This window comes from Strix aluco, chromosome 12 (genome assembly GCF_031877795.1).
Source record: "Strix aluco isolate bStrAlu1 chromosome 12, bStrAlu1.hap1, whole genome shotgun sequence".
NCBI lineage: Eukaryota > Metazoa > Chordata > Aves > Strigiformes > Strigidae > Strix > Strix aluco.
In genome coordinates this window covers 14,458,465-14,482,662 of record NC_133942.1, presented here as the reverse complement: position 1 = coordinate 14,482,662, position 24,198 = coordinate 14,458,465, and the positions used below count along the sequence as shown (strand labels likewise).

Sequence of the window (24,198 nt, the reverse complement as noted above, 5' to 3'; positions counted from 1 at the left end):
CCGCGGCGCCCCTCACCCCGGGACTATATCTCCCATGAGGCCCCGCGCTGCCGCCAGGGCTGTGGCGGCCGTGGCGCCCGGCGCACTGCCTTCTGGGAGCGGTAGTCCAGCGCGGTGTGCGTCGTGACGCCGGGCGGCAGCGTGCTGCCGTCAGCGAGGCGGCGCCGGGCGGGGGAGGGGGTGTTTACGGCGCGGGTGGGGCGCGCAGCACCGCCGCCAGCGAGGCCTAGTCGGCGGCGGGGGGGGAGCGGGCCGGGCCCGCGGCCGCACCATGTCCGCCTGCCACAGCTGTGCCGCCGCCGCCCGCCTCCTGGGCTCCACGCTGCCCTCCGCGCGGAGAGGTAACCGCCGTCCTCCCCTCGCCGCGGCCCGGCCTGATGCTGTCCCCGATGGGGCTGGGCCGGGCCGGGCCGGGCCCTCCGTCCCGGGGCCCTCGCGGGGCCGAAGCGCGGTGGCCTCTTCCGCTCCCCTGAGGGGGAGCCCCGTTCCCTCCCCGCCGCCGCACGGCTGTCAGCGCTCCGCGCCCTTCCAGCCCGCCGCTGCCGGGGGGTCCCGGGAGAGCGGAGCCCGCCGGGTTACCGCCGGAGCGGTGTCAGCGGGGAGCAGCCGCGTTCCGGAGGCGTTGCCTGGGGCTAGGAGACGAGCCCTCCCGCGGCCCCGCGCCCGGCGGCAGCTGGCCTGGGGAGTTCCGTGCTGCAGCGTTGCGATAAGGGCTCGGTTGGGCAACGGGTGGCTGCTTCGGCCTCCTTTTTTTTTTTTTTTTCCCTTCTATTAATCTTTTGCTAGTGTCACCCTGGGTGGTGCGAGGGGACGGCCGGTGGCATGTCAGGATTAAGGGCAGTATTACATGGTGCGAAGTTCTGGAAAATTAGCCCACGTTGAAATATCTTCTGGGAAATGTAATGCGAGAATAGAGTTTATTTCCACGAGAGTGATTTTCAGCAGCAGTCGTCCAGTGTGTGTTACCCTGCAGTTCTAGTAAATGAGCTTAATTATTTGACTGATTAAAAGCCTAAACTTGAAATATTTCCTCATAAAAACTTGGGCTCAGTTAGCAAAAAGTAATTATTTCTAACTTGGTAGAAGGGCGAGACTGTGCAAACCACTTACTGGAAGTTGAAGCAGAGGGTGGCTGTTACTCTTTTACTACATTTGTCCTTTTTGTGGCGTTCTTGTGGGTAGTGAGAGTTGACATACCATGTGTTGCTTTTAGTGAACGGCAGACCACTCCCAAATGGTGCTGAAAATCTCTGCTACTGCCACATATGCCACAGGGTTTTGAATGATTGTACCCTCAGTAATAGCCTGATAAGTCTGAGATGATTTATTCCCTTCAAGAGGTGAGTTAACTTACTGCAATTGACTTTGCATTTACATCTCTGACGTCACCTGTGCTGAAAGGCTTAAACCAGTAGTTTCAATTCCAGCCTGTCTGGCCTTATGTAAACCCACTGAAACAATAGACTTTAAAGCAAGTAACAGTCTGAATTAACTTCAGGATTATCTTTCTTAAAATCTGTATATTTTTGTCAGAACTAAGATTGAATAATGGATATGTAAAAGAACAAATGAAACAGAAACGCAGTTACAGAGTACTAAGATTATTTATGCATCAGCTTTCCATGAAGGTTCTTAAAAAAAAAAAAAATCTTATTTTGGTGCATTTTTATTGCAAGAGATAATGCTTTCTGCCAGGTACTTTGCTGTTGCTGGCTGGTACAAACTTGAGGGTGTTCGGAGTGCACGGGTCAGTCAGGTCGATCAGGTGTTGTGTGGGACAGAGAGGAGACTTCTCTTTTGTCGCAATCTCCCTGTCGCTTCCTTGGGCAATAGATTCTGCCAAGATACTTGAAGCTTGGCCCAAAAGTCAGTATTTCTTTCCTCAAGTATCAATTAAAGGTTAATAAGGTGTAAAGGAGCCTCCCATTCTTTCTTAACACTATAATTTGAACACCCTGGATAGGTGCCATTGCTGCTACCAACATTCCTATGTTAGGTACATGGCCTTTAAATTTACCATTTCAGAAAACCATCCCTGCCCTGACTGCCAGTTGTGTGTGTGTGAGCAAATACCGCTGTGCTAGCTGGCTGTTGCAGATTTGAGCATTTATATCAGTATCTGGATCGTTCAGTGGAAGTTGCCAGGCATTGGGCTGGAATGTTGATTTCTCCCAGAAATCTGCCTCTGGGCTAATTTATATGCAAGAAAGTAGTGATAACTGTTTTACTGCTTCATTCTTTAATTGCACAATGATATTTTGTCAAAAAAGTATCACTCAGACCTCAAGCTAAGCACAGGGATAAGGCTTTTCACATTTAGCTACAAGCTGATATAGCAGTAATATGCTTTTTTTTCTTTTCTTGTTTTAGCCTATCTGCACCCTTTAGAGTTCAGCATGTGTAGCAGGGTGAATTTAATGTTCCCAGAAGGCTGGCCAGCTGAGACTTTTGTAAGAGTCAATTTAGCAGCAACAAAAGTGTTACAGTGCAGGTGTGATGCTGCTGGCTAGCCTGGATCTGCTGGCGGTGAAGCCCCACAGCTGCAGTGTTTGTGATCAATAGATGGGCACAGTCAGTAACGTGGCACTTACCAGCTCACTACTTGACCCTGTGTCATGCAATACAGTTCTCAGTGTATTTTCTGCATCCCAGGGGCACTCTGAATTAAAATCAGTGATCTTAGTCCATGTGTAGTGCGTAGTGGTAAAAATGTTTGAATTCCTGTGTTAGTGCTTCATCCTTTCTCCACAGGCCAAATCTCCCTGTATTGCAGAAAAGTTTTGTGACTTTGGGTTTTGTTCAGGGGAGGTGAGGTGGTTTGTTTTTTAAATTTTGTTAAGGAGTCTTCTACCACTTCCAAGGGGAACTGAGAAAACAAATCTCAGTAAAAGAAGCATCTATGAGGAATAAGCCCGCAAGACAGGGAATTAATGCAGAACAGCTATTGCATTATAAACACCAACCACAGCTTATTCTCTGCTGACAAGCGCACTTGGCGCACGTACTCTTCAAGAGTTCTCTGCAGATTCAGTTGAAGGAACACAACTGCCTGTGAAAATGAGCCAGTATTTTTGAGATTACTGTGATATTTTCATAGTTTATCACATGTAATCTAAAATGTCTTGCTGTGTTGTGGTGGCACTCAGCAGAAGAATTTAAAATTGGAAAGCACATTGATCATTATTCCTCCCTCACGTTTACAGACAGAAGTATTGCTATTACAGATTTTTAAAAGATTACATTTTTAGTCATGTTAAGAATAACTGCAAATCTTCTTCAGGTTCAGGAGTCTTAAGCAGCATTTGAGTTGTTAGAACAACTTCAGATCTAATTTGACACTTGTCTTCTTGGTTGTGGCTTTGCAGAAGCCTGTGAGAGTTTCACTGGTAAATGTAAGCTTGTCTATAATGCTTTTTTAAATTATTTTTTCTGTTTTCCTGTTATAGTAGCAAGGTGAATTTTCTTAGATGTCCTCTTTCAGCTAAGATTCCAGCTCTTGGTTGTCATTGTTACCTCTTTCCAAGCAAATGAACTGTACTCCTCTTGCCCTTCTCACTGTTTTTATTCATTTTTAGAAGAGTTTTCGGAAGGATTCTCTCATGTCTCTGACAGTAAAACTATGTATTATCAGCAAGTTTTTAATTGTCATTGTTGCTATATAGCTCTTCTATCAATAAGTCACAGAGTTCTTCTCCAAACTAGAGAGCAAGTGAGAAATTTCTCACTTGAGAGAGATGAGATGGATTCCAGGCTCTTGTCTATGTTGAGAGATGTTGCAATCACAGGCACGACATACCTAGTCATGAAATGTAATCCTGCCTGCTGTTGCAAGAGGAGGAAAAGGCTGTTTAGTTTCTCAGTGAGTTTTCATGTTGGCAATAAGCTATTTCAACAAAGTTAAGATTACACTGAATTATGTGCCAAATACGACACGACCTTTCAGTTTTCCTCGGGACAACTTTTTTTTTTTTTGTCAAGTGGTACCTCAAATTCCTGGTAACTAGTCTTTAGTAGAGTTCACAAGTGAAAACCAAATCCAGACATGCAGTCCATGAGTCCGAGACACTTCTTTAGTAATTTTGGTGTAATAAGGAGACACTGCAAAGGTCTCTCTTTTACTTCAGCGGTTGAATTATTTCACAATAAGTGCTGGATGTTGATTGCATTTATCATTCTGAGGATCAGTTTCATAACTGGGATGTTGCCTATTTTATGACACAGTTGGACTCAATTCTCTTAAATTCGAGGACCTGGAATTACTTTTGGGTCGTTTTGGACAATCCAGGCAGCTTTTAATGAGATGAACATTAAGGTGGTGAAGAGAATTTATTTTGGATAACTGAAACTTGGATGTTCAGAGTTGAATTCTGTTGCTGAAACCTTTGAGCTTCATTTAATGTAAATACATTCTGGGGTTTGGTGGCATTGGGATTAGAACTAGAGTGTTTTTAATGTTTAATTTTCATGTTTTCAATTTCTTTTAGGTATTACTTGTGGTCGTACACGCATCCCTGTTTTAGGAAAACTTGGGACTTTTGAAACTTGTTCCTTAAGACGAATTCCTCTTAGAAACTTTTCAGAAACACCAGCGTATTTTGCTTCAAAGGACGGTGCAAGCAAGGATGGTTCTGGAGATGGAAGCAAGGTAATCTCCATGAATTAGGTTTTTCAATAATGTATATAAAACGTTTTTTCCTTACTTAAAGTTAGAATCTTCTTGAAATTTTTGCTAACTCTTGACATTTCCTTCAAATTGTTACAACTGGCAGTGAAGAAAAAACAAATTGTATTGTGAATTTGTTAGCAGATAAATCTTATAAATATCCCATAATGCTTTTACCAGTTTTATAAATATTTTGCCTAGAGTAAAGGGACACTTGAAAACTTTGTAGAATGTTACAAATCCTCAGCCGGTTTTCAGGATCTCAGAAAAGGGTAGCAATCAGAATTATTCTCCTTCAAAAGCCTACTACTCCCAAGTAAACTTTTTAAAGTAAGTACATTTTAAAATGGTTTTGTTTTCAGAGCTGATTGGGTAGTTGTATTAAGGAAGACAAGTTTGTGAAAAGACTAGCTTTATTCTTGTTATTAAATTGTAATCTATTTTCATCCTTGTCTTTTTCTATAATTATGTAGTTAATAAACAGCTTCTTCAGTTAAATGATTACCTGAAAATAAAAGTGCTCTTTAGTCAGCAAATAAGATTTTAAAGAGTTCACAGGCTCACAAGGGTGTGCCTTAGTAGGGTGTGTTGTGACATCTGAGAAACTGTCCAGATGACACAGGGGTGTTCTGAAGGTTCAGATTAAACTTTTTTAAGAAATGAAGGAAGATAAAAAATTTTTAATAGTCTTTTTTTTCTTGATAAGGGTTGTAAGGAGAAATGAGTAGGTAAGCTAGGTTTAAAAAAAATCGGGAACTGCTTTAGAAAAGGGAAGAGATCTTTGCTGTTTCCTAAAATGTAATACCTTTTATTATTAATCAAAGTTCAAAGGCACAGAATGGATATAGATTTAAAAAATGTTAACCTTGAACATCACTAACCAGGGTAACATGGAGAAAGGCAAGTATGTCTCTGTCAGGGAACTTGCCTTAGTAGTAAAAAGTAAAATATTTTCAAGCAATTTCTGAGATGCTTGTTTTATAGGCCGTATCTACCCTACAGCCATCTGCCATCATAGCTACATCTGTCAAGGACGTGAGAGGAGTTGTGGCTTCAGAAACCCTTAGAGTCAACACAGTTGCGATAATGAAATTACACTCTCTATAAGTATGATTTGTTTTCTTTTCTGGGCTTAGAATAAATTACATTGAAATATACTATTAAAACATTCTGGACACAGTTGAGCTTGTTATTGTTCTAGTGCCAGTGAAGCAGTTCTGATGTAGATGTGGGATGCCTCTTCCATGGGCATCCAAAATTGGCAGACGTGGGAAATGCAGATGTGTGTATGCTTCAAAATGTTTATATCGTGGTGTTCCAAGTTTTCAAAGCCTTGAAAAAATTCTGACAGTAGTTATTCTGTGATTCAGCTATTGCAATATTCACATTACTGGATTCCGTAAGCACACTGCTAAATGCCTAATGTGACAGCTCCATTGTCTGGGGCTAATTGTCTGGAAATCTTTTTTAGAAGTCTGTCGGTGAGGGGGGTGGTAAAAAGTCAAGCTCTGGAAGCTCTGGGAAAGGAGGGAACCAGCTGCGCTGCCCGAAGTGTGGTGACTTGTGCACACACGTGGAGACCTTTGTGTGTAAGTTTTAATGAATACTTTATTTCTTAAATAGACGTGGATGTGACTGTATCTGTGATATAATGTAGTTCTGATAGCTAAGCTTCAGCCTACCTAATTATACAATGTCAAAAATTCTGTTATGCTTACTTTGGCCACATTGGCGTAAGCATATATTGTCTCTATGGATACATTTGTGTAATTTCCTATGATGTGTGGTGGAGCAGAGTATGGTAGTGGAATTCAGACCGCAACTGAGAATATGTAGTTTTAAAATAGTTTGTTACATTTTATGCAGTGGAAGAGATGCTCACATAAACACCACCATTTTAACTACTGACACTTCTTTCTGTCTATTATATAAATGTATACTTTTATATATATATGTACATCTGTCTGTCCTTTGTTTACTAAATTATAAAACTTTAATCCTGTGTATACTATAACCAAAGTGCTTATCCAGCAGAGGAATTAGTACATGACAGATGGCTTACTAGAATGGTCTGCTATGGCAAAGTCAGATCTGTGATACATTCCAAATAGAAAATCCAAAATGTGTCAGATGCCTGGTGTCCAGCAGCAATAGCTTCTTTTTTTGAAGTACAGTCCAAATTAATGCCGGTTATGCTTATCAGACTTGAAGACATTTCTCCTTATTTTAGTGCTAATGAGACCAGCCTAGAAAATAGTTGTCAGAAAGCAAATACCTGTTGTTAGTTGGTGGGGCTCAAGGAGGAGGTATCAAGTCATAGTCAGACTTGTGCACTAAGGAGCTTAAGACAAGGTCAGCGTAAACTTGTTCAACAGTTGTTAATATCGCAGTTGATAAAAATAAGTGGATGTGCTATTAGTTGCTGCTACTTATATAAATGACTTTAAAAATGATCAGACATCATGAATCACAAGACAATTCTGTAATAACAATGTATTTATGTTAGACAAAACCATCAGATAAAAGCTACTATTTTTTGTTCAAGAAATAACAAGCATTTTTTTTGTTTGAAACTATAGGCAACAAGGTTTTCTGAAAAATCTGGCACTAGTTGATGGAACTAGAAATACAATCTGTTGTGGTGTTCAATATGTTGGCCTGGACTAGGTGTGGTTGAAAACAGTGGAAGGATTTTTAATCTCCTTTACTTTCTTACCACATGATTCATGAGCAGACAGGGACATTTTGAAACTCTCTCGCCTCACTGGTGTGTTTGCTCCCCTTGTTACTGAAGTTTGTGTTTTTATCTGGAAATACCATTCAAGCATTGCCCCAGAGTAGAAGAAGTGCTGTGTACCTCTGGAAAGCAGAGGTGTGATGTGTCAGTGTCACTAGGAATCTTTAAGCATGCTTGAAAACTTTCTTAGGAAGAGGATTCATGCTAACATTATGGGAGAAAATGTCTAGTATATGCAATCTCAGATTCACAAGTAGTGATACTGCGCTGGCACTGCTGCATCCGAAGGCACATGCCCTGTAAGCAGCTTGGCACTGGAAACCCACTTTGTACTTGTGAAAACACTGTTGCTGCTGGTCAAATTTGTCAGAAGCTTGAAAGTCAAAATATGAGAAAGTCTGCTTGTGAATAATTGTTCTACTCTGAAGCTTTAGGATTTTACAGCCTTTAAATGAAGTCTGTTACTAGTTCAGACTAAGCACAGTGTCACCAGATAACAGAGTAGAGCAGACTTTCCTTTTTCATCTTGAGAACAGCAGTCATCAGTTTCCTATTAATTGGTAACTTAAAAAAATTAAGCCAAAGATCATAATTGCTCTAATTTCTCAGAAGTTCCTGTAAGTCACGGTCAAATTTTCTCTGACCTCTGTCGTTCTGGTTTAGTCTGTTAATTTGAGCACACTGCTTCCCAGCCAAACTGTAGAATATAAAGTGGTTAGAAAATGGAAGAGCTAAGTTCTAATTACCTTAAAAACAATTTTAAAAGAGAAAACAAACTTAATAAGAAAAAAAAAATCTGTCCTGTTCTGCCCAAAATGAATGGGTTGCAATTTGTATTAAACAGACTGTAACTTGATTTTTCAGATAAGGCTTTGATGCTGCTTAGTCACAAAAAATGATGAATTTGCTCAATTCTGGTTTGAATTACTGAACTGCAGAGCCTTAAGTAAATATCTAAAGCCAAAGGGAAGTATACAATTAGCATTTGTATTAGTTTTTAAATATTAGGTTTTTCAGTCATTTTGAGAGAAGTAGGGAAACAAAATACTGAATAAAAGCCACCCTTATTAGTAAATTAATTGCCATAGAGTGGCAGTGTGACAAGCTGATTGTCCAGTGGAGTTTTTAACAGGGCTTCACTTTATGCAAGATTTGCAGATACAAGCATTTGCTCGGCAATAGTTTTCCAGTAATTAACAATTGAGGGAAGAGTATGATGCAAGCCAAAAGGAATTTTTGCTTTGACACACTTTCTCAGCAGTTCCTGTATTGTTTTGGATTGTAAGACTCTAAGGAGAGTTTTGTGATCAGCAAAATAAGATGTGAGCCTCAGATGTAGAGTGAAATCCAACAGCTGTAAAGCTGATTGACATGAGAAGCCTTATCTAGGCGCTGCTTTTACTGTCTCCACTTGATGCCTTCAGGTTGGCTCCCATCCTCCAAAGCAAGACTTCCCTGCTACTCTATGTACTTAATAGGCAAGAAGCTCTCTTTTTCCTGATGTCTTTTTAACTTACAGCAGTTTAATAGTGGCCCATTATCTCTTCGCTGCAAGTGTTTTTAAGATAAATCCTCCAATTGTTTTGGCTTCCTGTATGTACTGTAAAAACCCGGCCTTTCTCTTTGGCAAGGTCAGCGCATACGGACTTTAGAAATCTCTCTGCAAATGCAGCCTCTGTGGTAACGTTGCCTGAATCAAAACCAACACTTGACTTGCATTTTACCACACTGTAAATATTTGCAGACATCTTAAGGACGGTAAAGTAATTTCACATGAAGGCTCGTTGCTGTGCTTTTATGTGTTTGTTGAAAGAACATATGAAAACATGCCAGTGTTTAAGAATAACAAAGTTGCTTACAATTTTGAATGCTCAGTTTCAGGGAGATAGCAATACTTAAACTTGGTTTCCTTGCATTTCAGAGCAAACTTCTCAAATTCTTTTGTTCTGTTAAAACTCATATGGATACTTTTTTCCAGATTGCTGTGTAGATGATAGAAACTGGCTGGTTTCACAGCTGTGTTTTGATAACTGAGTCTCCTCCCCAAGGCACCCCATACATCAAAGTTTCTCTGTAACCACAGACCCCATTTGTCTTGCTCAAAATTAGGAAGATCTCTAATAACCTTCCTCTGTGCTGCTTGGAATAATTGATAAAAGGGTACTCTGCACAACAGTTTTTTTCAGTGAATGTTTTAAAGATGCACAGTAGTATTCTTACAGCCTCCTTTTTATCTTCTATTAACCATTCCTAATAAAGCTGACTACTAGCATTGCATAAGGACAAGCAGCCTCGTGGCACTGTAGTCATCAAGAGTATCAGAGGTGTTTTGAGTGAGCATTGGGAGAAAGTTTGGGGTTTTTTTCCTGCAATATTGTTGGTAAATAATAGCTATGTAAGAGGGGTGGGTGTATGCAAGTGGTTCTCCATCATGTTCTCATCAGGCAGGTAACAGTAATTTGGAAGGTTGCCAGGAGAACTTTGCAGCTGTTACACAAATTTTCTTTTAGAGTAGTGTTAATAAAGGTATGATGGTCACAGTATTATGTGCTGCATTCTTAAAATAATCTGCTGGTCTTACTTATCCCATCATAAGTTGTGTTTAATATTAAAAAAAACCTCACCTGCTCCTCTTTTGCTGATCCCAGCTCTATGGGAGGCAGCAAGTTATAAATAAGCAGCTTGTTTATTGCTAGAGGCTGTTATTAAAATCAGCTGGTATTACAGTGTTCAAGCCATTTTCTAAAAACTTTTCATGATTTCAGAAGTTTTGACATTGAAATTTTTCATGTGGTTTTGCTACATTGCTTTTAATTTAATACATTTACTAATATATTTTAAGTCAGTCCTATTGCACATGATTTGCATTTAATAGCATATTAATACGGTCAGAAAAGATCTGTCTTGAATTACAAATTTATTCTTCTGTTTGTTTTTGATTATTTCAACTTTGCTTTTCCAAAGGAACAAAAAAAGTAGTGCAAGTTCTAATTTGCAGGCTTTTGAAACCAGCCTTTGCAGATAACGTGATTTCTTGAGACATACTTCACAAAGTTGTCAGTAGGAGGGTTTGGCTTTTGGAATTTGAAAGAAATGTGTTCTACTGTTGACAGTAAAAATAAATAAGCAACAGATCTTGCAAAACAAAGTCCTGATTGTTGCATACCACAGCTGCCTCTTGTTGGGATGAGCCGTTTGTGTGACCCCTCTGTGCTCTGTGTCCTGGGCTTAGGTGACTGGATCGTGCTCCATAGTGTTCCACAGCCAGTGGGGTGCAAAGACTGCGAGCAGCCACAGCTGTCCTTCCCCAAACCTGCTGCATGCTCTCGTTGAGACTGTGCATTGCTCCCCTGCACTTCAGAGTACTCTGGCCCTAACCGCAATTTTTTTTCTTGCCTGCTAGTTTGAGAGTTAGGACTGATTCCTGCATAGTTAGAAGTCCTCATTAATTTTGCATCGCTCTGAGATGCCAAGTTTTCTCTTTCAAGCATAGTGCTACTGAATAATTATGAAATAGATTTTTTTGCTTTTTAATCCCTTGTTTGGTTGCTGCCCTGCGTTGTGACTTTTTGGGCAAATTACATCTCTATCAAATTTCATAGTCCAATAATTGCTTTTAAAGCTTCTAAGGTGAAGGAAGGGGAAGTGTTGTGTAAACACAGAGGTGGCTGTGCTGTCTTACTGGTGCTTGTCCTGTGTATGACAAACTCGGGCAGCTGAATGAATGCTATCTAAGCAATTCCTCTTACCGTTTTGTTTTACTTTTTCTGCAGCTTCCACCCGTTTTGTGAAGTGTGAAAAGTGTCACCATTTTTTTGTTGTACTGTCGGAGGCAGACACAAAAAAGAGCATCATTAAAGAGCCCGAGTCAGCAGCAGAAGCTGTGAAATTGGCATTCCAGCAGAAGCCGCCGCCTCCACCGAAAAAGGTAGGGTTCTTAATTTCATCCCAGTGTTTCCTTGTATTACAGCATGGTGAAATGCTTTATTTCTTAATCTGCATCACGTGTGTAACAGTCTACTGTAACAGAGCAATAGACAAGAAAGACGATTAGCTCAAGATTAAACCTTTGAGAGCTATGTGACCTGGCAGAGCACTGATGAAGGGGACAAGGAGAATCATAGAATCACAGAATGGTTCTATGATTGTAAAGGTTCTATTATTATAAAGGGGACAAGAATCATAAGAGTGGTTTGGGTTGGAAGGGACTTCAAAGATGATCATAGTTTCATGGCACCTTCCACTAGCCCAGGTTGCCCAAAGCTCTGTCCAACCTGGCCTTGAACCCTTCCAGGGAGGGGGCAGCCACAGCTTCTCTGGGCAACCTGTGCCAGGGCCTCACCACCTTCACAGGAAAGAATTTCTTCCTAATATCTAATCTAAATCTACCCTCTGTCAGTTTAAACCCATCGCTCCTCATCCTATCACTGTGATTCCTGATGACGAGTCCCTCCCCACCTTTCCTGTAGCCCCTTTAAGTCCTTGGAGGCTGCTCTAAGGTCTCCCCAGAGCCTTCTCTTCTCCAGCTGAACCCCCCCAACTCTCTCAGCCTGTCCTCACAGGGGAGGTACTCCAGCCCCCCGAGCATCTTCGTGGCCCCCTCTGGCGCCGCTCGAGCACGTCCGTGTCCTTCTGATGTTGGTGCCCCCAGAGCTGGACCCAGCACTGCAGGGGGGTCTCACGAGAGCGGAGCAGAGGGGGAGAATCCCCTCCCTTGACCTGCTGGCCACATGGCTCTTGCTGCAGCCCAGCACACAGTTGGCTTTCTGGGCTGAGAGCGCATGTTGCTGGCTCACAGTCAGTTTTCCATCCACCGACACCTCCAGGTCCTTCTCCTTGAGGCTGCTCTCAATCCACTCCTCACCCAGCCTGGATTTGTGCTTGGGATTGCCCCAACCCATGGGCAGGACCTTCCCCTTGGCCTTGTTGAACTTCATGATTTGCACGGGCCTCTCCAGCCTGTCCAGGTCCCTCTGGATGGATCCCTTCCCTCCAGCGTGTGACCGCACCACACAGCTCGGTGTTGATGGGGAACTTGCTGAGGGTGCACTCGATCCCACTGTCCGTGTCGCCAACAAAGATGTTAAACAGTGCCGGTCCCAACCCTGACCCCTGAGGAATGTTACTTGTCATTGCTCTCCACTTGGAGATTCCTTATCTACTGAGTGGTCCACCCATCAAATCCATGTCTCTCCAGTTTAGAGTCAAGGATGTCATGCAGGACAGTGTCATATGCTTCGCACAAGTCCAGGTTGATGATGTCAGGTGCTCTTCCCTTATCCACCAACACTGTAACCCCGTCACAGAAGGCCACCAGATTTGTCAGGCATGGTTTGCCCTTAGTGAAGCCATGCTTGCTGTCACCAACCACCTCTCTGTTTTCCACGCGCTCTTGCACAGTTTCCAGGAGGATCTGCTCCATGATCTTGTCAGGCACACCTGTAGTTACATGGGTCTTCTTTCCCTTTTTAAAAATGGGGGTTATGTTTCCCCTTTTCCAGTCAGCAGGAACTTCACCAGACTGCCACAACTTCTCAAATATGGTGGATAGTGTCTTAGCCACTTCATCTGCCAGTTCCGTCAGAACCCATGGATGCATCTCATCAGGTCCCATGGACTTGTGCACCTTCAGGTTCCTTAGATGGTCTTGAACCTGATCTTCTCTTACAGTGAGTGCGTGGTTCTTCATTCTCCCAGTCCTTGACTTTGCTTTCTGCCCCTTGGGTGGTGTGGCTAGAGCACTTGATGGTGAAGACTGAGGAAAAAAAGTCGTTGAGTACCTCAGCCTTCTCCATATTCCGGGTAATCAGGTCCCCTGTTTCCTTCAAGAGAGGGCCCCCATTTTCCCTAGTCTTATCACCAACATACCTATAGAAGCTTTTCTTTTTGTCCTTGACATCCCTGGCCAGATTTAATTTGATCAGGGCTTTGGTCTTCCTAACCTCATCCCTGGCTGCTCGGACAGTTTGTATTCTTCCCAGGCTACCTGTCCTAGCTTCCACCCTCTGTAGGCTTCCTTTATGTGTTTGAGCTTGTTCAGGTAAGTCAAAGTAGTTGGGCTTGTTTTCCTCTGCCATTGTCTTGTGACTGAAGTCCAGTACCTTCATTTTCTCCTTGTGACCCTGAGGCTAACCTCAACCCTCGCCAGCCGTAGTATCTTTTATTTCCTGCTATGGCCTCATATTAAGCACCCTATTGTTAGCAGCTTCCTTCTGTAGCTGCAGAACCTTTTATTTGGCCCATTTCTGGGCTGATTGGCTGGTGGCTGTGACCCATCTTACGCCATTGGGTTTCCCTCTCTCAAATAGGGAGGTTATTGTGTTTCACAGTTTCTAGTGGACTGTAATGATTTCTGAAGCTGCACACGGCTTCTGGATAGTATTCTTAAGAAATTAAGTATTCTTGACACTTCTGTTCCTCTTACAAATTTGGGTAAAAATGATAATGGGTTTAAATATTAATAGGGGAGAACTGCAGACACAATATGACTGTGGAAGTGCCACGTTTTTAAGTAAACTTATCAACAGGAACGTATTCTGTATTTTAGATGCTGAGTTTCTATTTCTCAGTTCTGTAGTGATTGGTTTAGACCAAAGTCCATCTTTAGCACAATATACTATTCTTCCTTTTTTGCTGCATGGTAGTTTAGAAGTGTCACTAAAATTGAGTTATTTTTCAGATTTATAACTACCTCGACAAATACGTTGTTGGTCAGTGTTTCGCCAAGAAGGTGCTTTCAGTTGCTGTGTACAATCATTACAAGAGAATCTACAATAATATCCCAGCTAACCTGAGACAGCAAGCAGAAGTTGAAAAGCAGACTTCTTTAACACCGAGAGGTTTGTATGATGTTTGGTATTTTTCTGGTCAAATAAAACTTACCACTTCAGCGCTCTAACTTAAGAAATCTGAGAAACATTTTACCTTGACACTAGATGTTCTGTAATTAGAATGAGCTAAAAGAATTTCTATTAAATTTAATTTTCACTGTATGTAAATTTGTGATGTGTTTAAAAGTAATCCAGAAGGTTTATGATGCCATGAATACTGCCCACCATATTCCATGGTTAGCATTTTTTACTGACACATGTTATTAGATATTTTCCTTTAACTTTATAAAGTGAGCCTCCTAAATTTCTCTTTCTAATCTTATTTACTGATTAATGGTAAATCTGCAGCATTAATCTGCAAATAATGATGCAGATCATGAAGACAATACCTTGCATAGTGAATTTGATGAATAACTAGCTTTCTAGCCTCATTTGCCGCTGTTGGCAGCGTCTCTTGGTCACCATGGTATTGTTCCATATCTAGCAAGAGTTGTAGGTGTAGATGCAGTTACTCTTGGCAGTACTTTTGCTACTGAGTAAGTGTGTAGCTATGTTGATCTAATTTATTTTTAGAAGTAGGATTAAGTGACTGTCTCTGATTCAAAGTGTACCTTGATATTTTTTTAAGGTGTTTTGTTCTGTCTTGCAAGAAATAGTATGCTAAGCAGTCAGTCTTCTTTGTTTTTTGAATTTAGTAAAGAAGTATTTTAATTAAGGGGGGAAACTTTTCTGGTAATGGTAGGAGAATTGTGTACCTGGCACAGAGAAGTTCCTGACCCTCCACAGGAATATAAAATGGTGCACACCCAGAGTGACTGGCACTGAACATTTATAATGGATAGTACTTTGAAATATGTGAAATCTTACATTGTAACATTCAGATACAAATGTGAGAGTTTAAGGAAGCCTTTTGAAAACAAAATTATCTTACAACATTTATTTTCCCCTTCTACAAGTGGCTTTAAAATGAAAATCTAATCAGAGGTAATAGACTGTTACTGTTTTAAGTAGTAGAAAGCTTGCTGTCATTTTAAAAGCATGCAAGTTAGGTTTTGGATTAATTTTGACAGCAAAAAAAAAATAATTTGTGGGCATTTCTGGTTAGAAATACATTCATACACAGTGCTGAGATGTATTCAGAAGAGGGCAAGAGGTGGAGAATTTATAAGCTTTTATAAACTTATTTTTTGTTACTGTTTTCATCCTCTCTCTTAGAATTAGAAATCAGAAGACGGGAGGATGAGTACAGATTTACAAGTAAGTGAACTCTCTCCTCATGTCCTCCTCTGTAACATCTACTCCTTTGGTGTTAATGTAGATTAGTCTTTAGTGACCACTAGTTTGAAATGCTAGGTAAAATCCTATTTGCTTTTCTTCTGTAAGTAAATTTAATTGATGGCACTGAGCATATTTTTATGAGAGGTTACTAGGATCTGACTCTTTTATCTAGTTCTAGGTAGAAAGCAAGTAAAATTTAAAGATGCCTTTTATGAAGTTGGCTAAATAATTATCTGTCCTTAGAGTTGTCCTTAAAGTGGAAATTGAGATTTATTTTTAATTTAGAACTGAGGTCTGATTATATTAATAATGCCACACAAGATATGATGGGAGGTAGCTAGTAAGGGAAGTTAGGCAACTGTTTTCTGTAGGATATTTGTGCTCTTAAAAGGCACTGCCACCTTGAACCTCAGAATGCCTTATTTTTCCTCCCCTCCCCCCTTAATCTGAGTGAGATCAGTTCTGTTTGTTTTCAGTTCACCGGAACTCTCACTGGCTATTGAACAACTTCTGTGGTCTAGTGTAGGTCAGTTTGTAATCCCAGTTACACCTCTTCAAACCAGTTTTCTTAGTCTTCAATATTCTACCCTGCAAACCAATGAAAACTCTAGTGCTCTGAAAAAAGAAAATCCAGCTCAATGTCTATATCCATGTGTACAAAACCTATAACAACTGATCTAAGACAAGTTTTTAACTTGGGCATTGCTTTTGTAATTGTCACAGTATACCAGCTCTTGTACTTTTTCATCATAGAGATCAACAGTTTGGGTTTATTTCTTCTTATCTGTTAAAAATAAAAAATTGCAGTTAAAATGAGTCAATTTGTAGGGACTGAAAATTTCTTGGTTTTAATGGAGTATTTTTAGATAATCCACTGTACCACTGGAAATTCTTTTCATATGTGCAAATACGTGCTTGTACAAAAATATGATTAAAACTCATGTTTTTGTAATAATTGTGCCATACTTTTGTTGCAGTCCTATCTGTAAACTTCTGTATAGATAGAATTACAGGTTTGCAGAACAAAACAGAAGAATCAAAGTTTTATTGTGTATTTAAGATAATGACAGACCTTGTCAGTGCTCAAACAGTACTGTTATTGTTCTCTTCAGAACTACTGCAGATTGCTGGAATCAGTCCACACGGTAATGCGTTAGGAGCATCAATGCAGCAACAAATGAACCAGCAGATACCTCAGGAAAAACGGGGAGGAGAAGTACTAGATTCACCCAATGACGACATAAAACTTGAAAAAAGTAATATTTTGCTGCTTGGACCAACTGGATCAGGTATACAGCTGCATGTTTTTATAGGTGTCAGATTTTTCTTAGACTTGATTGTTAATGAGTGATTTTCTTCTTTTGTGATTATTCCAATTTGGTGTTAAAAAAAAAAAAAAAAAAAAAAAAGCTAAACGGTGAATTCCAAACTGGGTTTTTGTGTTTCATGCCATGGTAACAAGCTGAGCTAAATACCTTGAAAAGGAAGGAGGTCTGGTCATGTGGTTTTCTTTTTGGGTTTTGGGGGTTTTTTGTTTTTAAATGCCTATATTATTCACTAACTGATTAAAATGTGCATGTTTCACTCCACTGAAATAAGACACATTTAAAGTTTCTCTGCTTTGGATGATGAGATGCTGTGGTTAGTGTTACTTGACCTCTGGGACAGATGACTTACAAGGAGGCTTCAAAGAGAAATTATATTTGTGTGTTCATAAGTGAAGTGATAAACATTTTGCAGACTATTTGGGAGAACAGTCACTAAATAATATTTTAATTTTTGTTTCTCCCCAACTTCAAAGCAGGAGCAATTAGACTTTGCACTGCACCTTGAGTGTCTGCAAAGGACTACTGATTTATTTAATCTATGCAAGTACATGTATTTTAGTTTTTATATTGTGTGATATTTTATTTCTGATACTGTATGCATTTCAAGCTGCCTCAAATGTGTAGTGTTAGTCTAATTCAGAAATACAGCTTGCCAACAAAAAACACTGTTCATGAAAACTGACTTCCTTGGAAAATATTTTATATGAATATATGAACATGCTGGCATCATTCAAAATGTCTAATGGTGGTGATGATGAACCTATAGTAAATAGTTGGTTTGTGTGCTCCAAAGAAATGTATGGAAGTTACACAGTTTTTATTTTATCAGGTAAAACCTTGCTGGCTCAGACTCTAGCTAAATGCCTAGATGTACCTTTTGCTATCTGTGATTGTACTACCTTGACTCAAGCTGGCTATGTTGGTGAAGACATTGAATCTGTCATCGCAAAACTCCTGCAGGATGCTAACTACAATGTAGAAAAAGCTCAGCAAGGTAAACTTTTACAATACATTTCCTGAAGTTCATTCTTAGACTGTGTTAATTTGTCTAAGTGCTCTAAACTTTGAGACCACCAGCATTTCTGTAATTTATATTCCTGTGGCATGTACCTGAATTTTAAGACTTTAAATCAGAAGTAATAAACATGAAAAGAGCTCTACTGATATCTTGTGGGTTTTGTTCTTGTCCCTAGTTGGACAAGATTGTATACGTTTTTGCAATCTCCAGTATGGAAGTAGAACAGACTGCTGCTGTCTTACATTATGTTCTTTCTTGTATATAAGTTCTTGCTTCTCTTAAAAAGTGAAATCTTTCTTAAATCCATTTTCTGTCACTGCAGGAATTGTTTTTCTGGACGAAGTAGATAAGATTGGCAGCGTTCCTGGTATTCATCAGTTACGGGATGTTGGAGGAGAAGGTGTTCAGCAAGTAAGTACTAACGTGGAGTGATTTTACTTCGTAAGCAAACAGCCCATCAAGTCTGCATATCATCCTATCATATGTCAGATAGCACAGGAGTGTATAGAGTCATAGTTCTTCAGTTCCTTAATTATTAACCTTTGAAAGCCTCATCTTTCCTCTTTACTTTCTTCACTAAAAAAAAAAAATCTCTAAAACAACTTGAGACTGCTTCATAGAAACATTTTAATTGAAAAAGTCTGCAGCATTCAGATGGCAAGTTGCATAACATAGGCAAGAATAGATAACACTTTCTATTCTGACAAAACTTAAAGTAACTCATTACTAATTGCAGCTCATAGTGTGCATGGGAGTCACATTAAAGGGAGATTTTTGTCTATCCTTGAATGGGATTGTCTCATATGGAAAACTGATTTCTTTAGACACTCTTACTATAAAGACATAAGGGATTAAAAGAATGTAAATACATATGTGAAAGTAAGCACAGTATGGTGTGCCACCTTATGTGATGCTACACAGTGGAATTTTATGTTGCTTATTTCTTCTTTCCTTCGTAGGGCTTGTTAAAATTACTAGAAGGCACAATAGTAAATGTTCCAGAAAAGAATTCTCGTAAACTACGTGGAGAAACGGTGCAGGTTGACACAACAAACATCCTCTTTGTAGCTTCTGGTGCTTTTAATGGTCTTGACAGAATTATCAGCAGGAGGAAAAATGAGAAAGTGAGTGCATCAGGCTGTATTTGAACTGAAAAATTATCACCTTATTTACTGTTCACACTACTGACTCATAAAGGTCTTGCTATATTTGTAAACCCACTAAGTTTGTTTGTAGAGCAGTGGTTTTCCATCTGTTATCTGGGAACCTGAGGTCAAGCCTAAGAAAGGTAACAAAGAACAAGCTGATTGTTAGTAGGCTTAATTAGCTTGCAGCAGTCTCTACTTCCACAGAGAAATTTTTAGCATACACAAATAGAGAATGGTTTAATGGTTGGACTAGATGGTCTTCAAGGTCTTTTCCAACCTAGATGGTTCTGTGATTCTGTAATAGGAAAATGGGGGGGAGGGGAGGTTTTAAGCTGTTGGTAGAGGACTATATGCTTAAGTGGTAAACTTTTTACATTGCTCTCATGTCCTATGTTTCTTAAAAACAAGATGTGAAACAGTTCTAGGAATTATAATAAGATTTTCTTTCAGTTGCAGTGTACCAAGTATGAAACTGAGAAGCAGCTTTTTTTACTGATATCCAAATGTTTATTGATACTCAGACAGTTTGAGCAAATGGTGCTAAAAGCTGTTATCTTAAAATACCTAGTCATGTAGTTTACTATTCTGTGTGTTAATGTCTGGGGACAGAGCTTTTCTGGCAAAATCTACACCCTATTTCTAACAGGGGAGTGACTGAAATCCAAATGTGTCACTGGTATTTGTGAACTTACCAGGACATGTTACTAATTTTTTTTTATATTCAGAGAAACTTGCTCTTAGGGTGATGTATTGATACTTTACTGAGGGAATTAAATGTTAGAAGAACCTGAGTGCAAGGGGTCTAATTTTACTGTAATTCATTCATCAAGCTTGAGTTAATATATAATGACATAATCAGTCTATTTTTTTTTTTAATGCACATGGAATGTGATTTAGTTACATAAGGAAAACTTACAGAACTGTAATAGTTAATGCATTTGTTTTGCAGTATCTAGGATTTGGGACACCATCTAATATGGGAAAAGGCAGAAGAGCTGCAGCAGCAGCTGATCTTGCGAATATAAGTGGAGAGTCTGATCCACATGAAGATATTGAAGAAAAGGATCGCTTGCTGCGTCATGTGGAAGCCAGAGATCTCATTGAGTTTGGCATGATTCCTGAGTTTGTGGGACGTCTGCCTGTTGTAGTTCCTCTGCACAGCCTAGATGAGAAAACCCTTGTACGGATTCTTACTGAGCCACGAAATGCTGTGGTTCCTCAATACCAGGCACTATTCAGCATGGATAAGGTTTGAATTTTTATTTGATGACTCTTCAATATTCTTGTTTATAAATACAGTGTTAAAGCGATCTAAAATATCAAGTGACATCACTTCTTGTCCCCACATGTGCACTTCCCTGCTCTGAAAAAAAGTAGGCTGACTTGTTAAAACCTGACCAGTTTAGATTGGATAATTGTCCTTGTGGGGCAAATGATCTGGAAGTAGTTGAGCTGTTCTTCATGTTAACGTTCAAATGAACATCTGTGACCTTGCCTAACAGACATCGAGAGCCGCTTCCTGTGCTGTAGAGGTACTTGTAGTAGTTGTACGTGAAGGGACGTAGTCAGTACTGGTAATGTTAGTCAAATATAAAGTGTAGCTGAAGCTTTGTGTATGTAGCTTAAATGTTAAATGTCCTGGTCTGTAACAAATAGCTACTGTTTGTTATTTTCAGTAACACACTGTTGCACTCAACACACTTGAGTTATGAATTAAATAATTAACTTACCATTTTTCTCAATATAGTGTGAATTAAATGTAACTGAAGATGCATTGAAGGCTATAGCCAGACTGGCCCTGGACAGAAAAACTGGTGCAAGAGGTCTTCGATCTATAATGGTGAGTAAATTGTCTCGTATTGAGTAAATGAAGCTACATACATTTGTGCGTACAGACCTAATTGTGACAATTTTCAGTCAAAACGTCACTTAGTTCTGGGTCTTATACATATGCAGTAAGTCTCATTCTAAAACTTTGAGTATTCAGAGTTCTTCCAAGAAAACCCTCTAGCTCTGAAAATCACTTGCTAACCATGTTGTTATGTAGAAGAGAGCATACAGAAATACTTTTTTCCTCTATTTTCTTGTAGGAAAAGCTGTTGCTGGAGCCCATGTTTGAAGTGCCCAATTCTGACATTGTATGCGTGGAAGTTGACAAAGATGTTGTAGAAGGCAAAAAAGAGCCAGGATACATTAGGTAAAACAATAATGGAAGTACCAGAACAGATGAGTAATACAGCTGGACAGGTATTCTGATGTTTGCTGTAGGAACAATTATATAAACACAAGGTCATGCACACAAGCTGAAAAGGATCCAATTCTCTGTATACTGTACACAGCTGAATTAGTGCCTATTCTGTCCTAGAGACATTGGGTTTGTATTGCTTTAGTTTTTAAATAGAAATTTTAAAATAAACTTATATATGAAGTTACTTTAAGCCTTTTGTGTGTGTGTGTGTATACCTGTAGAAATAGATTATAAGCATTGTAAGTTAACAGTAAAAATCTGAAATTTAATAGTGGCTGTACTGAAATTTCTGAAAAGGAACTTTTTCCTTCCTCCTGCTTTCTACCGCTGAGGTGGTTTATTTTAAATGCAAGCTCCAGGCTGCTGTAGTTTTCCCTTGCTTTTGCAGGAGTGGAGAGCCACAAAGGCACACTATTGATTTATTGAACTCTTGCTAAAATAATCAATTTAATGTTGTAAGGATGGTATTATGGTAATAATGTGGTGGAATGCTGAAAGCACTGGACAAAACTGGATTTAAAAAAAAAAAAAAATTTAGTGAACAAAAGATGGGGCTGAGAGGGAATGGGTCAGGTTAAAAACACAGGTCTGAAATTTGGGAACGCTGACTTGGTTTCTGCCCCGACAACCTTTTTGAGTGAGTTTCTCCACTGAGGTATATGCTTTATATTCATCTGTGTCTGTGCTGAAGCTTGGCTTGGCACACCTAGGTCTCGAGGGGGGTGGTTGGAGTGGAAAGTACTATGCTTACACTGATTGACGGGTTGCTTTAAGTGGTTTTGTAGAGCACGAGCATTCATGTTTGCTGTAAATATTGAATTTACTGATTAAATCAAACGACTTAACTGAATTCAGTAGCGTTTTGATTTTCAGTAATGAGACTGCATACTGGTAGTAGTGTAAATCTGCACAGCACCATTTTCAGACCAGAAGGTCATTTAGCAGATGGATCCTTGTCAGAACATTTGTCATTGGGGCACTTTGCAGGTGGCATGTTTAACAGAAGCTATGGAAACTGTCTCCGTTCTTTCCCTCCATTTCTAAAGTATCTGATCAGTTCGTTTTAATTATAGGGCTCCCACTAAAGATGCATCTGAAGAAGAGTATGACTCTGGCGTTGAGGAAGAAGGCTGGCCTCGACAAGCAGATGCTGCAAACCATTAAATACTGTCAAAACGCTCACCTGCATAAAGCACACTTGGTTATTTCCTTACGATTGCCTCTGGCTTCAGCCTGATACTACAGGCATTGGATCTCTCTCGGATACAATACGTGATGAGGAACTTTATTAGATAAATCAGATCTTGTATTTTATTGCAACATCACATTGATTAATTGATGGACATTGTGTGGACTTGGATGGCATAATGTTCAAATATGAATTGTATATTACACTTGTTCAATTAAAATGTATAGCAAATATAGCAGCACCTGGATTGCTCTTTCTAGAAGCTAAAACAGCAATGTGGGTGCTGCCCATAGTTAGATTTTACAATAATGTTACTCTACAAATGGGAAATCAAGATTAAGAATCAGTAGAGGGTGAATAAACTATTAGCTCCTCATACGACTCACAGGGAGTTACGTTCAGGTCAGTGTTAGATTTCTGCTGGTGTTTGAAACCCGGTGGGTGCTGGAGTGACTTGTTACATTGCGGGGGGGAGGGGGGGGGAGCCCTTGCAACAGGGCTTTGGAAAAACTAGGATACACTTTCTGACACTGCTGGGAGACTTTGCAAAAATGTGACACTAGTTTGTTACAGTAATTTGAATGCAATATCAAATAATATCTTCACCTCTCCGTTAGGAGTAAGTTTCAGTCACCTTGAATACTGTGAAAGAAGGTGAAGTCAGTAATTTGCTAATTTTTCCAGAGGGGTAAATAAGATTTCTAGAAAGTGGTAAGCCATCTGAATTTGGATGAGAAGTCGACATAAATTTTTAAATATTAATGTTCTAATATAGTACATTTTGTTTAACGTATTGGAACTATCATGCATCAATTTTTTGGTGCCAGGTATTTGCCCAACCTATCTTATAATGTTAAGAGATGAAAGAAGTAAATGTATAATATTTTTGATGTTACCGGTAGTGATTGTTCACATGACAGTGCTTTTTAAGTTATACGCTCAAATGCTAGTTTTGCATTGTGGTTTTGTCTTCGATTTTTAGTCTCATGGCAAAGCAGCCCTCCCTTTCTGTTCTACACCAAAATTATTTCAATCCTTTAGGAAAGTCTTTGTAAAAACACTAAAGGACCTGTATGTTTTTAATTTGTTTCAGGAATTAAAATTGTTGCTTACAACTTTTGTTTTGTCCTTTGGTGATATGTGGACTTAAGTTTTACTGACCCTTTTTTCTAAAATTTTAATACACCGTATTTAAATAAAACTTCCATCATTCTTTTCAGTCTAGTGGATGTGTTAGGACAGGAAAGGATACTGCAGATGTGTTGACCCTATTTTTGTTGTTAATTTTTGTCATGTAAATTTTATGTAATACTTCTGTTCTTACCTAGAAACAGTGCGATGTGCAGTCGTAGCCAGATGCAACAGATACTTCCCTTAGGATTTCAGTTGTTTTCAGGTTAAATGATCCACTAATGGTTCAGAAAAAGCTTCGTTGGGAGTTGAGGATATTTCTAGAAGCTTTTAGTCCCCTCAAAATGGGAATCTGTAGTGAACTATCTGTAACTGCATCCTCACTTTCCTTTTTGTAGAGTGAAAAAAAATATAACCGCTTTTACTTCTGAATCCTTTAATTCAAATCCTTTTTTTAAACGCATTGAAAAAACCCAACATTTTAGGCGAAACTGTTCAACAACTTCGTTTTGAAAGTTGTTTGGAATTATGTAACCAAGAACTGTTTTTAAGGACACAAAATGCTGTGTAACTACAGTTTGTACTTCACCTCTGGCGTTTGAATAAAACAAAGCGAATAATCAAGCAG

At 39.6% G+C, this 24,198-nt stretch overlaps 1 protein-coding gene across 2 annotated transcripts; it reads left to right on the top strand.

Annotated features, from left to right (window-relative positions):
- Positions 1 to 186: 186 nt before the first annotated feature.
- On the top strand, positions 187 to 24,194 carry CLPX (caseinolytic mitochondrial matrix peptidase chaperone subunit X). Of its 2 annotated transcripts, XM_074837673.1 has the most exons (14): positions 187 to 341; positions 4,485 to 4,645; positions 6,135 to 6,252; positions 11,174 to 11,328; positions 14,080 to 14,239; positions 15,446 to 15,487; positions 16,621 to 16,797; positions 17,666 to 17,830; positions 18,177 to 18,265; positions 18,814 to 18,978; positions 19,952 to 20,251; positions 20,750 to 20,842; positions 21,093 to 21,199; positions 22,324 to 24,194. In XM_074837673.1, exons 1-14 carry the CDS (start codon positions 272 to 274, stop codon positions 22,412 to 22,414), a joined length of 1,893 nt encoding a protein of 630 aa, XP_074693774.1. In that variant the 5' UTR covers positions 187 to 271; the 3' UTR covers positions 22,415 to 24,194. The 2 variants fall into 2 exon arrangements, with proteins under 2 accessions (XP_074693774.1, XP_074693775.1); XM_074837674.1 differs by lacking the exon at positions 15,446 to 15,487.
- The last annotated feature ends 4 nt before the right edge of the window (positions 24,195 to 24,198 follow it).

Excerpts from the sequence above, each read along its gene's own strand:
- CLPX (XM_074837673.1), top strand. The coding sequence starts at position 272 with ATGTCCGCCTGCCACAGCTGTGCCGCCGCCGCCCGCCTCCTGGGCTCC. Across the intron at positions 14,240-15,445 it reads GACTTCTTTAACACCGAGAG|AATTAGAAATCAGAAGACGG; the intron begins GTTTGTATGATG and ends CCTCTCTCTTAG. Across the intron at positions 20,252-20,749 it reads CACTATTCAGCATGGATAAG|TGTGAATTAAATGTAACTGA; the intron begins GTTTGAATTTTT and ends TTCTCAATATAG.